Source organism: Barbus barbus (assembly GCF_936440315.1).
Source record: "Barbus barbus genome assembly, chromosome: 7".
NCBI lineage: Eukaryota > Metazoa > Chordata > Actinopteri > Cypriniformes > Cyprinidae > Barbus > Barbus barbus.
The window spans coordinates 10,665,982-10,678,960 of NC_136735.1; the positions used below are offsets into that span (position 1 = coordinate 10,665,982).

General features: G+C 36.6%; 1 protein-coding gene across 1 annotated transcript in view; it reads right to left on the minus strand.

Moving 5' to 3' along the window:
- LOC306872083 (EVI5-like protein) overlaps positions 1-12,979 on the minus strand; it is a 43,806-nt gene that overhangs the window by 22,832 nt on the left and 7,995 nt on the right. The window contains exons 2-12 of the mRNA XM_079420458.1: positions 8,064-8,432; positions 4,792-4,981; positions 4,432-4,656; positions 3,631-3,705; positions 3,413-3,538; positions 2,748-2,891; positions 2,193-2,282; positions 2,005-2,102; positions 1,826-1,886; positions 992-1,045; positions 507-539 (exon numbers count right to left, since the gene is read on the minus strand). Of these exons, the coding sequence (XP_079276584.1) occupies positions 507-539; positions 992-1,045; positions 1,826-1,886; positions 2,005-2,102; positions 2,193-2,282; positions 2,748-2,891; positions 3,413-3,538; positions 3,631-3,705; positions 4,432-4,656; positions 4,792-4,981; positions 8,064-8,305 (1,338 nt within the window). The 5' untranslated portion in view covers positions 8,306-8,432. The remainder of the gene's footprint in view (positions 1-506; positions 540-991; positions 1,046-1,825; positions 1,887-2,004; positions 2,103-2,192; positions 2,283-2,747; positions 2,892-3,412; positions 3,539-3,630; positions 3,706-4,431; positions 4,657-4,791; positions 4,982-8,063; positions 8,433-12,979) is intronic.

Consider the following 12,979-nt stretch of genomic DNA (forward strand, 5'->3'; position numbering starts at 1 on the left):
TCCAATCAAAGTGATGAGACGGACTACATGCAAAGATAAATCTGCTTCATAAAACCAAAGAAGAAATCTGATCAATTCAAGAATCAAAAGAATCCCACTGAAGTTTGGAATTTGATGAATTACATGATAAATGTAATTCATGCCACCGGACCTAATACGGAACCCTGATGCATACCTATGCTTCCACATCCCACATGCAAGGCTAAACTGCCGGCAGGTAGTGTGAGGGGTTAACTTTCATTTGGAGTACCTCTTAGACATTGTTACAGCCATACAGACAAATGAGCTGTCAAGGCAGTGATGAGAAACACAGAAAAACAAATAACCACTTTTCATGCAACAGGCCCATTCTCAGAATTTTGTGGAGGAGGCTGCGCAGGGGCAGGAAAAAGAGTGGATTATAGGAGGAATCGTGGAAGGTCGAAGAGAAGAAGCATATGATTGAGTGATTGAGGAGGAGGAAAGGCAGGAGGGATTAGTGAGGAGATGGCTTGACAGTACTGTACCTGAATCAACCTGTCTGCTAATGCAGCACTCTCCTACAACACCGCAAGAAAAGGACGAAAAAAGGAAAGAAAGGAACAGAGAGAAGAAAGAAAAGGTTGAAAATATGGACAGAAAGAACAGGGGAAAAGAAAGGAAACAATGGATGAGCAAAAAGGTGTGGAAAACCACAGACACACGTGAAAAGAAGAAAAAGGGAACATTTTTAAAAGTTGGGTAGGAAAAAAAATCAAGTGGTGAAGGATTGTAAAAGTATAAAACATAAAAGTGCAGAATGAGAGTGTGTTTGTGAGATGAGATGAGACTTCAAAAAAATGTACCATTAGGAAGGAGGCAATACAGCTGAGCATCTGAAAATCTACATTGTTTTTCTACTAAACTTTACATGACTCACATAATAAAGATATTTACATTGTTTACTCAAACACAAACTATTCAAGTTTTCTATTTTAGGTTCATGCATATTGCTTTGAAGAAACCATCTCACTTTTTCCAGTGTCTCAATTCTCTGCTTCAGTAGTCTATTTTCTGTACGTAGTCTCTGTTAAAATGAAAAAGCAAAAAATATTTTAAATATATTTTATTTAAAAAGCAAATGATTTAAAACAGAAAAAAATTGAATATAAAGAAAATTATGTTTTTCATCAAATCTTTATATTATTTTCTTTAAGCTCTATTTTAATTACCAAAAATGTTGAATACTTTACTATCTATAATATATTCCTTGTGGGCGTGGCCTAATGGTTAGAGAGTTGGACTTGTAATCCAAAGGTTGCGGGTTCGAGTCTCGGGCCGGCAGGGATTGTAGGTGGGGGGAGTGAATGTCCAGCGCTCTCTCCACCCTCAATACCACGACTGAGGTGCCCTTGAGCAAGGCACCGAACCCCCAACTGCTCCCCGGGCGCTGCAGCATAAATGGCTGCCCACTGCTCCGGGTGTATGTTCACGGTGTGTGTGTGTGTGTTTACTGCTGTGTGTGTGCACGTTGGATGGGTTAAATGCAGAGCACGAATTCCGAGCATGGGTCACCATACTTGGCAGTATGTCACTTCACTTCATAAGTAAATGATGGAAAATTTTTTTGGGGGTTTTATTTATAAATCAAACCCAAATGGGCAAAGGTACATACATAGCAAAGGTACATACGTATTTTTTTTTTTAGTAAACTTTTATCCTTTATGAAACACAAGAGAAATATCATTGGATAAAGCCATTTGTGCGCGTAGAAGCAAAATTTACATGTTAGGGCCCAAACTAGCTGAACCAAATCTAGGTTTTAAGCAATATATGTGCCATTATATCTAAACACGCATATACAGACCTTAATTTCAATCTGTTCCTCCATCTCTTTGTTCTTAATAGCGGTATATTCCTTTTCTAACCTGTGGATGAAAAGACAACAACTGAATCGAGAGAATCACTAAACTTTCTTTTATTTATTGTGAATCTCCCTTTACTTTTTACGCACAGATCACTCATTTAAATTTTCAGATCACTCACTTTTTCATTCTCTTGGGATTGTATTTGACTTGATAAGCCCGTAGGATCATCTTATCTGGGCAGCTATCAAACTGATGTGGAATCACCTTCTGAAAGTGCTGTGGTGAGATTGTTAAACAAACATCAAGTGTTGCTGTTTATGTTGTTGCATTTATTGATGTACATAGCAGAGATGATTTTCCTCTAACCTGTGACATTCCCTCCATGTCTAGCTGTATGAGGTCTGTCTGGTTGTACTGCAATATCGCTATTCCAACTCGGAATATGATCTCCAAACCCTGAGAACACAACACACAGTATTCATACAATCATAGACAAGTACAACAAGTGCTCACACCCTAGTATATTCATTTCTCTAATAAGTTCTTACAAACCCCAAGATGCATTCACACCTTTGAAAAAACTGAAAACCTGCATGCAACACATACAGTACACACAAATTCTGCACTTGATAGTGTTTATATATTAAGGTGGGGACTTTCCATTGACTTTACTCTTGCCATAATATTGACTTTACCCTTTTACTTTAGCCTCACACAAACTTTAACATTTTAAATTTTCATTATAGTACACTAAAATGTGTTCTTTGCACATTCAGGTTGATTAGGACATAGTAAAACTATAAAAACAACCATTTGTAATTTTGAGTTTTTCAGATGTTGCTAACTTCCGGGAACATTTGGTCCCAAGTATACAGCTCAAATCAGCAACACGCAAACACACACAGTCTCTTGTGTCCATACCTCATACATAAAGATGTCAAAGATACGTGTAGCTATTGGCAGGGGCAGGAAGGTTAGGAAGAGTGTAAGAAACCAGGACGAGGCATACATAGACGTATGGAAACTCTGAGAGCGGAAATGAACATTCAGCTCCGGCAGCTGCTCCTGATCACAGAGATAAAAACATGATACTAGTAAAAAAAAAAAAAAAAAAACTATACTGTGAAAGACATTTGATAAAAATGCTTCTGTGAAGAAGCAAATGGATTGCCTATTGACTACATCTATGCACTACAAATATGTTGCCTCCTTGTGGACAAACGTGGCATTACTCCAGCTATCTTGGCATGCAGTATGAAATATGTAAGAAACTGATGCTGATGCAATGATGCTAAAAATTCAGCTTTGCCTTCATATATATACATTACATTTTAAATACAAAACACTTGAATTAGTAAACACTTCATTTAAATTGTAATAATTTTTCACAATATTAATGTTTTTTTTTTTAATCAAATATATGCAGTCTTAGTGAGCACAAGAGACTTCTTTCTCTTTACAACAGCAAATTTGTCATAGTAGACACAGCACACTCCATGATCAAACAGGCAGTCTATTATGCATTTTTTTCTTTTATTATATGCACATTTTTATTAGTCTGGATTCTATAAAGTACTCTTCCTTACCTGCAGCAAGTGTTCAAACTGGTAGATGCACAGACCCAGCTCAGCCATGCTGGGCTTAAACAACTCTCTAAGCCTGTACTCCTGCATTAGTCTGACAAACACACAGAAGGCTTCCTCCTCTGGCATCTACAAAAACGCAATGAATGATGAATTTGGTGTATGCAAAGTTTGGCTCACAGACATTTCATTATCTTACTTTAGTTCATTAATAAGCAAACCTGCATAAGTAGCAATCCTACGATGAAGGCACTGCCCTGACAATAACCAACCTCACGATCAACAAGAGAATATGCCTGTGAGATCAAGAAACATCAATTCAGATTAAAATTATAGTATATATATGTGTGTGACCCTGGACCATAAAAACAGTCATAAGGGTCAATTTTTCAAAATTGAGATTTATACATCATCTGAAAGCTGAATAAATAAGCTTTCCATTGATGTATGGTTTGTTAGGATAGGACAATATTTGGCTGGGATACAACTAGTTGAAAATCTGCAATCTGAGGGTGCAAAAAATCTAAATACTGAGAAAATTGCCTTTAAATTTGTCCAAATGAAGTTATTAGCAATGCATATTATTAATATAAGTATTTTGTTATGCCATTACAAAAATAAATTACATTTTAAAATATATTCAAATAATAAAACGGTTACTTTAAACCATAATATTTCACAATATTTTCTTGTATTTTGTATTATTTCCTCGTTTACCTCTCATTTTCATTGTATTGAAAACATCAGCTTCCACATTTTGCTAATTTTCTTCTTCTACAGAAGGAAGAAAATCATGTAGGTTTGGAATGACATCACATTTGAGTAAATTATGACTATTTGCTTTTTTTTTTTGGAAGAACTCTTTAATTTTTTGTTTTGTTTTGTTATTAGCGTGAAAATTACATTTTGTCAATTTTTCTGTTTTTGTTCAATCAATTACCACTCACTCTTTCTTTTATTTGCTCTACTGTGTCTCCACTTTATCTGATCTTTCTTCCAGCACCCATTTCTGTCTTTCTCACCTTCATGACATTAAACAGAACTTCCTGTCCCAGGCTGTCCTGGCCTTTGAAGAAGTCGTGCTCTGGATATGTACGGGCAATATCTCTGCGTATGAGTTTTTCACAGGGTGAGGACATCTTTAAGAGTTCAGAGTACTGATTCTTTACTGGCATCTCAGTGGCATTACATAATAACTGCCAAACGATTGCTCGGAAATGATGAGGAATGCCTTTCCTTATTAGCTCCTGCAGATAGAGAGAGGGTAAGGCAGAAAATAATTGATGAATGTACAAGTTTCAGATCCTTTTGTCTAGTGTCTATGATGTGGGTTAACACACTGTCATTCAGATTCGAGAACGAAAAAAGGACCAATCGATCACCTTCAGAAGTTTGTCCTTCTTTCGTCTCCACTCGTCCCACTCATTGACAATCCGTCCCCACAGGATCCAAGTGTCTTCTTCCAGATGGGACAGGTTAGAAGATGCAGATGAGCTTGACACCAGAGAGGAGCCACTATTCCTCCGAGATCCACTCATTGAGCGCATAGATTTGGAATCTGCCTCTAGCAACCTGAATGCAACACAACACACTGAGATCAGGGTACATACAAATGGTAGCACAGCCTAGTGGTTAGACATCTAGGCTGCTACCCAAAAGGAAATGGGTTTTATTTCCATATTCTTCGTTATAATTCACAATATTACTGATTGTACTGTATTTTTTATCAAATAAATGTATTTAATAAGACTTAAAAATCTAAAGAGCTTTGAAAATCATACTGACCCACTCTTTTGAATGGTAGTATACATCTTTAATATATACTATCACCACTGTGTCCTTGAATTTACTTTAGTCAAGAGAACTTGTCTAAATGCAAAATTCGCAATTACTGCATTTAAACTGTGTGTTGGTGGTGATTAGGATTAAGAACATAGAGTTTAGGGTACAATCTGCAGGATGGGATAACAACAACAAATAACTTAAATCAATATTTTTTTCATTTTCTAAAGAAAACTTCCACACTGTTGCTTTGCTTGAACTGAGTAGCTACAGCAACCAAATTCATAAAAAGCATCAAAATGTATAAAATTATCATAATATGACAGCTGAGACTTCGTTATTGTCATTTATTGGATGGGACGTGCACTACAAATAATGTTCAGTGACGTTTTGTTCACACATCAAGTGAAAACAGCCTAGACTAAAAGAACAATTCTTGGGATTTAAAAATCAATGTTGGTCCATCAGAATGAGAGTCGATTAAAATCAGAGAAATTAATTTTTTTTTTAACCCACCCACCCTCTGTGATATTCTAGCCCCTAGAATATGTCTAGGGTCCCACCTTCAAATGTTAGAGCATGGTCACAATTCTGCAACAAAAACAGTCTATTGTCCACTGTCAACAGTGAAGGGATGTATAAAGCACAGCTCACACAGAAACCAAGCAGCATTCCGTTGTTCAACAGAACGAAATCATATGAAAAACTTGAACTTAATGCAAAATCCGCATGGGGAAATATTGCGCCCTTACGCAAAATTTCCAATGACTGGATTCCGCTGGCAAAATTTCATAAATCAACGATAAATGTGACCTTTAGTGCGTAAGATATAGCACCGTGTGGGACACAAAGTTTGTTCAAATTCCAAGTTAAGCATGAGTAATAGTGATGGTTGCCTTGGCACAGACCACTAAACACAATAAAATGCTTCTTTATACACGCCTGTTGACTCCACCACCACTTGAATTCAAAATACTGTATTTCAGCCAGACTATATCAGCTGAATATTAGCTTATTAATGCTTAGTGTAATCTCAAGGAATCTTGGCGATCTCTCTGACAGAAGCACAGAGAATGTTTCAACTAATTTCAACGAGTGCAGCTGCGGTCCTCTTAAATGACCCACTAAAGTTCTACATTCAGCATGGTAACTGTTGCCAGGTAACCACCACAACTGATAAATAACGAAAGCTTGTTACATATCAGCTGTTACAGGAAGAGAAGCTTAACTGCTATGAGTTTGCCAGTCGCAGATCAAATGAGAAACCACACATGTAGCTTTTTTGTCTCAAGCATGCATAGTGTTCCCTTTGTTGAGGCGTTGCTACCTTCTGAGGGGTGTCAAGTATCAAAGCGCAACACACTATGTGTGTGTCTGTATGACACATGCGTTGCGCTTTGACATTTGCTCTGTGCAATTACCCATTTGCTAAACTCAGAGGTTTGAAACCATTTTTTGAATGCAAAATGTGATTTATAAAATGTTTCCTGGCCACTCCTTTTTAATATATTAAAAGTGACTGAGAACTGGGTCTATCAATCTTTGAAATTACAAAAAGGCACCATACGTGCATGAAGACAAGTCTATACAAATTATATTCTTTTGAAGTCATAGCTCTGTGTGAGTAACATAAAAAAAGAAAAAGAAAACAAATTAGGTTGTCATTCTTCCTTTTCAGTAAGCTGTTAACCGCTGAGACCAGATCATTGAAGTTTAACCCGAGGACCAGATAAATCAGATTTATGAACAAATCATTAAGACTGGATCTGTGAACTAAAACAATACGATTATTGAAATATAATCAGATTTAGGAGAGCGAACCAGACATTGTTACTTCTCTCATGATCATGCCAAGAGCTACACTGATTTTCAGGGAATAACAACAAAGTTGCAACAACTTATGACATATGTCCAAGTGAAATTGAAGAATAGAAAATGTATGGCGGGGACTTGATTCTGTCCATTGGTTGTTGATTGGTGGAGGCAGCTATGAATGTGAGCTTGCAATCGATTGTAAAATACGGGAGTTTAAGTGGACTAAACACACATCACCAGAGATGAGTCTGTTCTTTGACCGGAAGATTGAGTTATGACATTTTGATAAAAAATTGTGTAATTTTGGTACATGGCATTCTGGTCTTCATTCACTTTCATTATATGACCCAGGACCACAAAACCAGTCATAAGGGTCAGTTTTTCGAAACTGAGATTTATACATTACATCAATAAATATAATATGAATAAATAGGCTGTCCGTTGATGTATGCTTTGTTAGCATCGGACCAAATTTGGCTGAGATACAACTATTTGAAAATCTGGAATCTGAGGGTGCAAAAAAACTAAACATTGAGAAAATCGCCTTTAAGGTCGTCCAAATGAAGTCCTTAGCAATGCATATTACTAATCAAAAATTAAGTTTTGATATATTTACAGTAGGAAATTTACAAAATATCCCCATGGAACATGATCTTTACTTAATGTCCTAATGATTTGTGGCATAAAAAAAAATCTATAATTTTGACCCATACAATGTATTGTTGGCTATTGCTACAAATATACCCATGCTACTTATGACTGGTTTTGTGGTCCAGGGTCACATATGGAAAAGAGCAGCCAGGAAATTCAGAAAAAAAGAGTAAACAATGGCATGTTTTTCATTTTTAGGTGAACTTTAAAGGGATCTTTAAAGGGATAGTTCACCAAAAAAATTATTTGCTCACTCTCATGTTGTTCTAAACCTGTAGGAGTTTTTTCTTCTTCTGTGGAACATTAAGAATGTATTTTGAAGAATCATGGTAACCAAACAGTTTTGGTCACTGACTTCCAAAAAATATTTGCAAACTGTTTTGGATGTACGTTGCTCTTGTTTTACCTGTTCTGTTCCTCCAGTTTAGCCAAAAGCTCGAGCTCATCTGGACTGAGGTTCTCCGAATCAGCCGGGGAGGCCGTCGGGGCAGAGAGCACAGCATCATGGGAACTGGAATCCGGACTGAGCACTGGGCTGCCAGCTAAAGGAGGGTCAGTCTCTAGACCAGGAGGCAAGTTGAGGTCCTCCAGCTGAACAGAACCTGCCATCCCTCCCTCTCTCTCTGGGCTGCTGCTAGGACTTGACATGATGGAGGAACCCAGGACAGGAAAAGTCAAGCGGTGACGCAGGGACTTGGAAGGATACTACAGGGTTCTTGACGCCGTGGATGTAAACAGGCCTCCTTGAAGACGTGTATATCAGGGCTGGGTTAATCTGTGGAAATAAGGGAAGTGAGATTATGTATTGAAGGTGCTGCGTAATTAATTGGGAAAAAGAATTGAGATTTTGATTGCGGCTGCTGTGATTAACTAGTTAATTCAGTGTTTATGATGAGAGGGCTCTAATATTGTCTAGTATTAAAAACGTAAACCAATCATTTCTTCCTCTTTAATATTATAGCGTGAAATAAACAAACACAGAAAGTATGATACAGTACAACTTACTGAAATGTTTGAACTACGAAACAACACTTGTGAACAGCAAGTGTTACTTGAGTAAGTAAAAATAATATGTATCTTAAATAATAAATAAGAATAAATAATGCAAATCCATTTCCAAATATAATCGGCACTACCTGCTGTTGGTTTGAATTTATTTTGACAAACATATTAATAATAAATGCCTCTTAACTCTAGGAACTTTGTGTTTTTATGTTGGAAATTTGTTATTTGTAAAATAAATGGCAGAAGTTACAGTTATTATTTATTGGCAAGTTAATCAGAAATAACTTATAGATTTACCAATGGTTAGATAACCAGAAACAAAAATCAATAGAAAATATAATAATTAGTAACAGCCCTAAAATTGCAGCCTTTGCGACCTAATAATCACAATAAGCCATATCACAATTTCTGTTTTATTCTGATTAATCTCAAAAATAGAATCAGCTCAAAATATCAAACATTTCCTGATGGAATCACAGTCTACAGCTAAAAATAAAATAAAATAAATAAGTCTTTGTTCATCATACACTAGGAAATTAGTTCGTTTCGTTCAGACAGTTTAAAAATCTGGTCAAAAGTTATGTAGTGTATTCCAGTTTTACATCTATGCCACCTCATACTGCAAACCTGTGAAGCTGTTTGAATACAACCAAGAAGTAAAATGACTGTACGGCATATGTGAACTGTTTAAGTGTTTTGTACTGCATTACAACAACAAGCTATTTGTGCATCCTACAACAAACCACAGACACAAACGGAGCAACTAAGCCACAACCTAAGCCATTAAAGAGAGAGAGGGAATGTGCATTATATTTAGAGAATAATGTAGACAGAGAAATAGACAAACATGCGTTCATACACACATTACTAAACTACTAAAGACAGATAAATGTGGTGTTTTCTCAAAGGAACATTTGGTAAGCCCTGTTTGGGTTTGGAACAGAAATAAACCCTGTTTCTGTAGTTTCACAAAGTCAGACATCTGACTAATCAGTAACACGTCTGGTCTACACTGAAACCATATTCTGGCCAAGAACTGCCAATTAGACAGAAAAAAACACAGCTCATTTTGTTTTTACGTGACATGTAGGGGCAGGGTTATCCGAAACCATAAGAATGGTAAAATAATAGACTTACAGAGGGAACAAAATAGAATAATGCTGTGACGGTTATACAGAAACCACTGGAATAGCAGAAAATTTTTATTTACTGGACAAATACTGATCTTTTGGTAGACAGTTTTTATTGTGGATCTTGTGGATGGGGTTGGTAGGATTTGTTTCAAGTCTCTTATAGTCAGGAAAATTATGAAATATTATTAGAATTTAAAATAAGTGTCTTTTAAAATGTTATTTATTTCTGTGATGGCAAAGCTGATTTTTCTTTACTACAGTTATTCCTCTAGTCTTCAGTGCCACATGATCCTTCAGAAATCATTCTAATATGCCGATTTGCTGCTCAAGAAACATTTCTTATTATTACTGTAGGAAACAGTTATGCTGTTTAATAGATTTTTGTTGAAAAAATGTGATAAACTCTTTCAGGATTTCTGTAAACAGCATTTACTTGAAACAGAAATCTTTTGTAACATTATAAATGTCTTTATTGTCACTTTCATCAATTTCAATTTAAAGTTTATCTTTTGATAAAAGATGCCACTAAGCTGCCAAACTTTTGAAAATCACATTGATTATTTAATTCTCAACAGCACTCATATCAAACCAAGTTCTTATCATTTCGACCGTAATATGCATCAGAAAATCATCAGATGTCTATCAGTGCTAGGGGTGTAATTGTTCTTGTTTAAAACAAATAAAAGGAAGAAGAGAACCATACTCGCCACCTTCGGTTCGCATTTGTACTGCGATTAATCTCAGTCCTAACAATGCATGTGGAAGACCTGTTTTGGCGAAGAAAACCAAGCATCAAATACGCATCTGCTCACAGCCAAACCGCTAGATGGCGCAGTCGAATACAGTAACATAGCACAGCAGATGATGTTTGAATCTCCACATGTACTGGTACACTGGTACTGGTATTTGAAGGACACGGCAGCAGCGTTAACAAATAGACTAAAATTTATAAGCATTTATAAATACGCTAAGAACCGTACCGAAACCATGACCACAAAACCCCAATGCAATCTATGGGGTGACACTACTATTCCTATCTTGGTAATTCTTTAGTTTAGGAACCAATTCTCACTATTAACTAGGTGCTTACTAGCATCTCTATTACTAGCACATAGGCTGTTTATTAGTACTTATAAAGCACACACAAACACACTCTCATCTCCAGTTAGTCGAAGCAGTGCAGCCACAACCAAACAGCAACGTCCTGAACCTAGCACTAATCTCTGTATAGGCAGCGGGAATGGAGAGACAGTCAAAAAATGTGGTTTGAAAATGACCTTTAATAAAACTGATGATGCAAGATCTTTATCCACATCAGAATAGAATATTGCCATCATCACCATTATGATTTTTTTGTATTTTATATGTTATGATTTGTTTTAATTTTAAATCTGAAGTATGTGTTTTTTTATGATAAAATAAACAACACCAACACCAACAACAACAAAAAAAGATTTGTGTCTTTGCTGTTGCATTTCCTTTTGGTGCCAGTAGTGTCGCAAAAATTGCACTCTCAACCAAAGACAAAAATGCAGTGTCTGTGTAGCACAACCACAATGCAGGTCTACAGCAAGCCACAACAATCCCCCTTATTCAAAGTCACTGCTATGAGAACCTCAGATTTCATGGTTGGTCAAACCAGCATTAAAATATGACAAATTCGCTGTCACTAAAAAATCTTAGATCAAATGCAGTTGAAGCATATAAATTCACACTCAGAAAGTTTCAAATAAATGGACACCGGAAAAGGTTAATAATACAAGAGATAATACGAGAGATGCAAAGGCCTTATCATTTTGGTAATTGCACAGAAAAACTATGTGTGGCTGTCTGTGTGAGTGTGTGTGTAGTCATTGAATACAATAACAGCACTGTGTTTGCTGCATCTGTCTCTTTCTTCTCCTGATGAGCAGCATAAGTGTGGTTATTGTAGCTCTTAGCACAGTGTCAATCACACACTCCCTTCCCCCACACGCATTCAAACCCAAACCTCCAAACCTCAATCTCGCTGTCTGTGAAATCACCTACATTCTTCATTGACAACCTTTAACACCATGCACAATTTGCTTTTCTCCATTCCAGTGGCTGGGGAACATTTGCATTATTTAATATATACACTACCATTCAAAGACAATGTTCACTACCGTTTAAAATGAATGATACTTTTATTAAAGGATCCATTACATTGATCAATAGGACTGTTACAAAGCATGTTTCAAGTAGGCTAAGTGCTATTCTTTTGAATTTTATATTCATTAAAGAATCCACAAAAATATTAAGCAACACAACATAAGAAATGTTTCTTGAGCAGAAAATCTGCATATTAGTAAGATTTCTGAAGGATCATGTGACACTAAAGACTGGAGTAATGATTCTGAAAATTCAGCTTTCATCACAGGAATAAATTTGATTTTAAAATACTTTAAAACAGGCAAGACTTAAATTAAACTGTTATAATATTAGGAGAAAGGAAAGGAAAGGAAGTGGGCAGCCAATGCTGCTACACCCGGGGAGCAGTTGGGGGTTCAGTGACTTGCTCAAAGGTCTCACCTCAGTCGTGGTATTGAGGGTGGAGAGAGCGCTGGACATTCACTCCCCCCACCTACAGTCCTTGCAGGACCTGAGACTCGAACCTGTGACCTTTGGGTTACAAGTCCGGCTCTCTCCATTAGGCCACGACTAACAAACAAAGCAATAATGGTCACTTGATAAAAACAGTTACTCACACTTGTGTGTTGCAACATTTGTTTCGGATCCAATATAGCCAGCACAGCATTGTTTTTCAGTTTCAACCTTTCTGAAAATCCTGCGTTGAACTGTGCCTCATTTGTAAACGAATCCATGGTAAAATGAAGTGACCAAGTTCTTACTGACATAGCTTGAAACTTCATTAAAAATAAGGCCTAAAATAACCAGGTTTTAGCCATTTGCGTTACACGGATTGATCATTGTATGACATCAAAGTACCGCGAGAGCTAAAGAGAGCAGAGCAGATGGCTCCTTATGGTTTTGAATCACTCTTGTGGTATTTTGATCATTATTTTAGGCAATTTAGAAATTCTGGGCAGAACATGTCCCCGGGAAACAGCATGTCTGGTCACCTTATTAAATATAAAGTTAATCTATTCCAAGTTGGGATCAGAATAAAGGCAATGCAAAGACTTTTTTTTCACAACTTGGCACT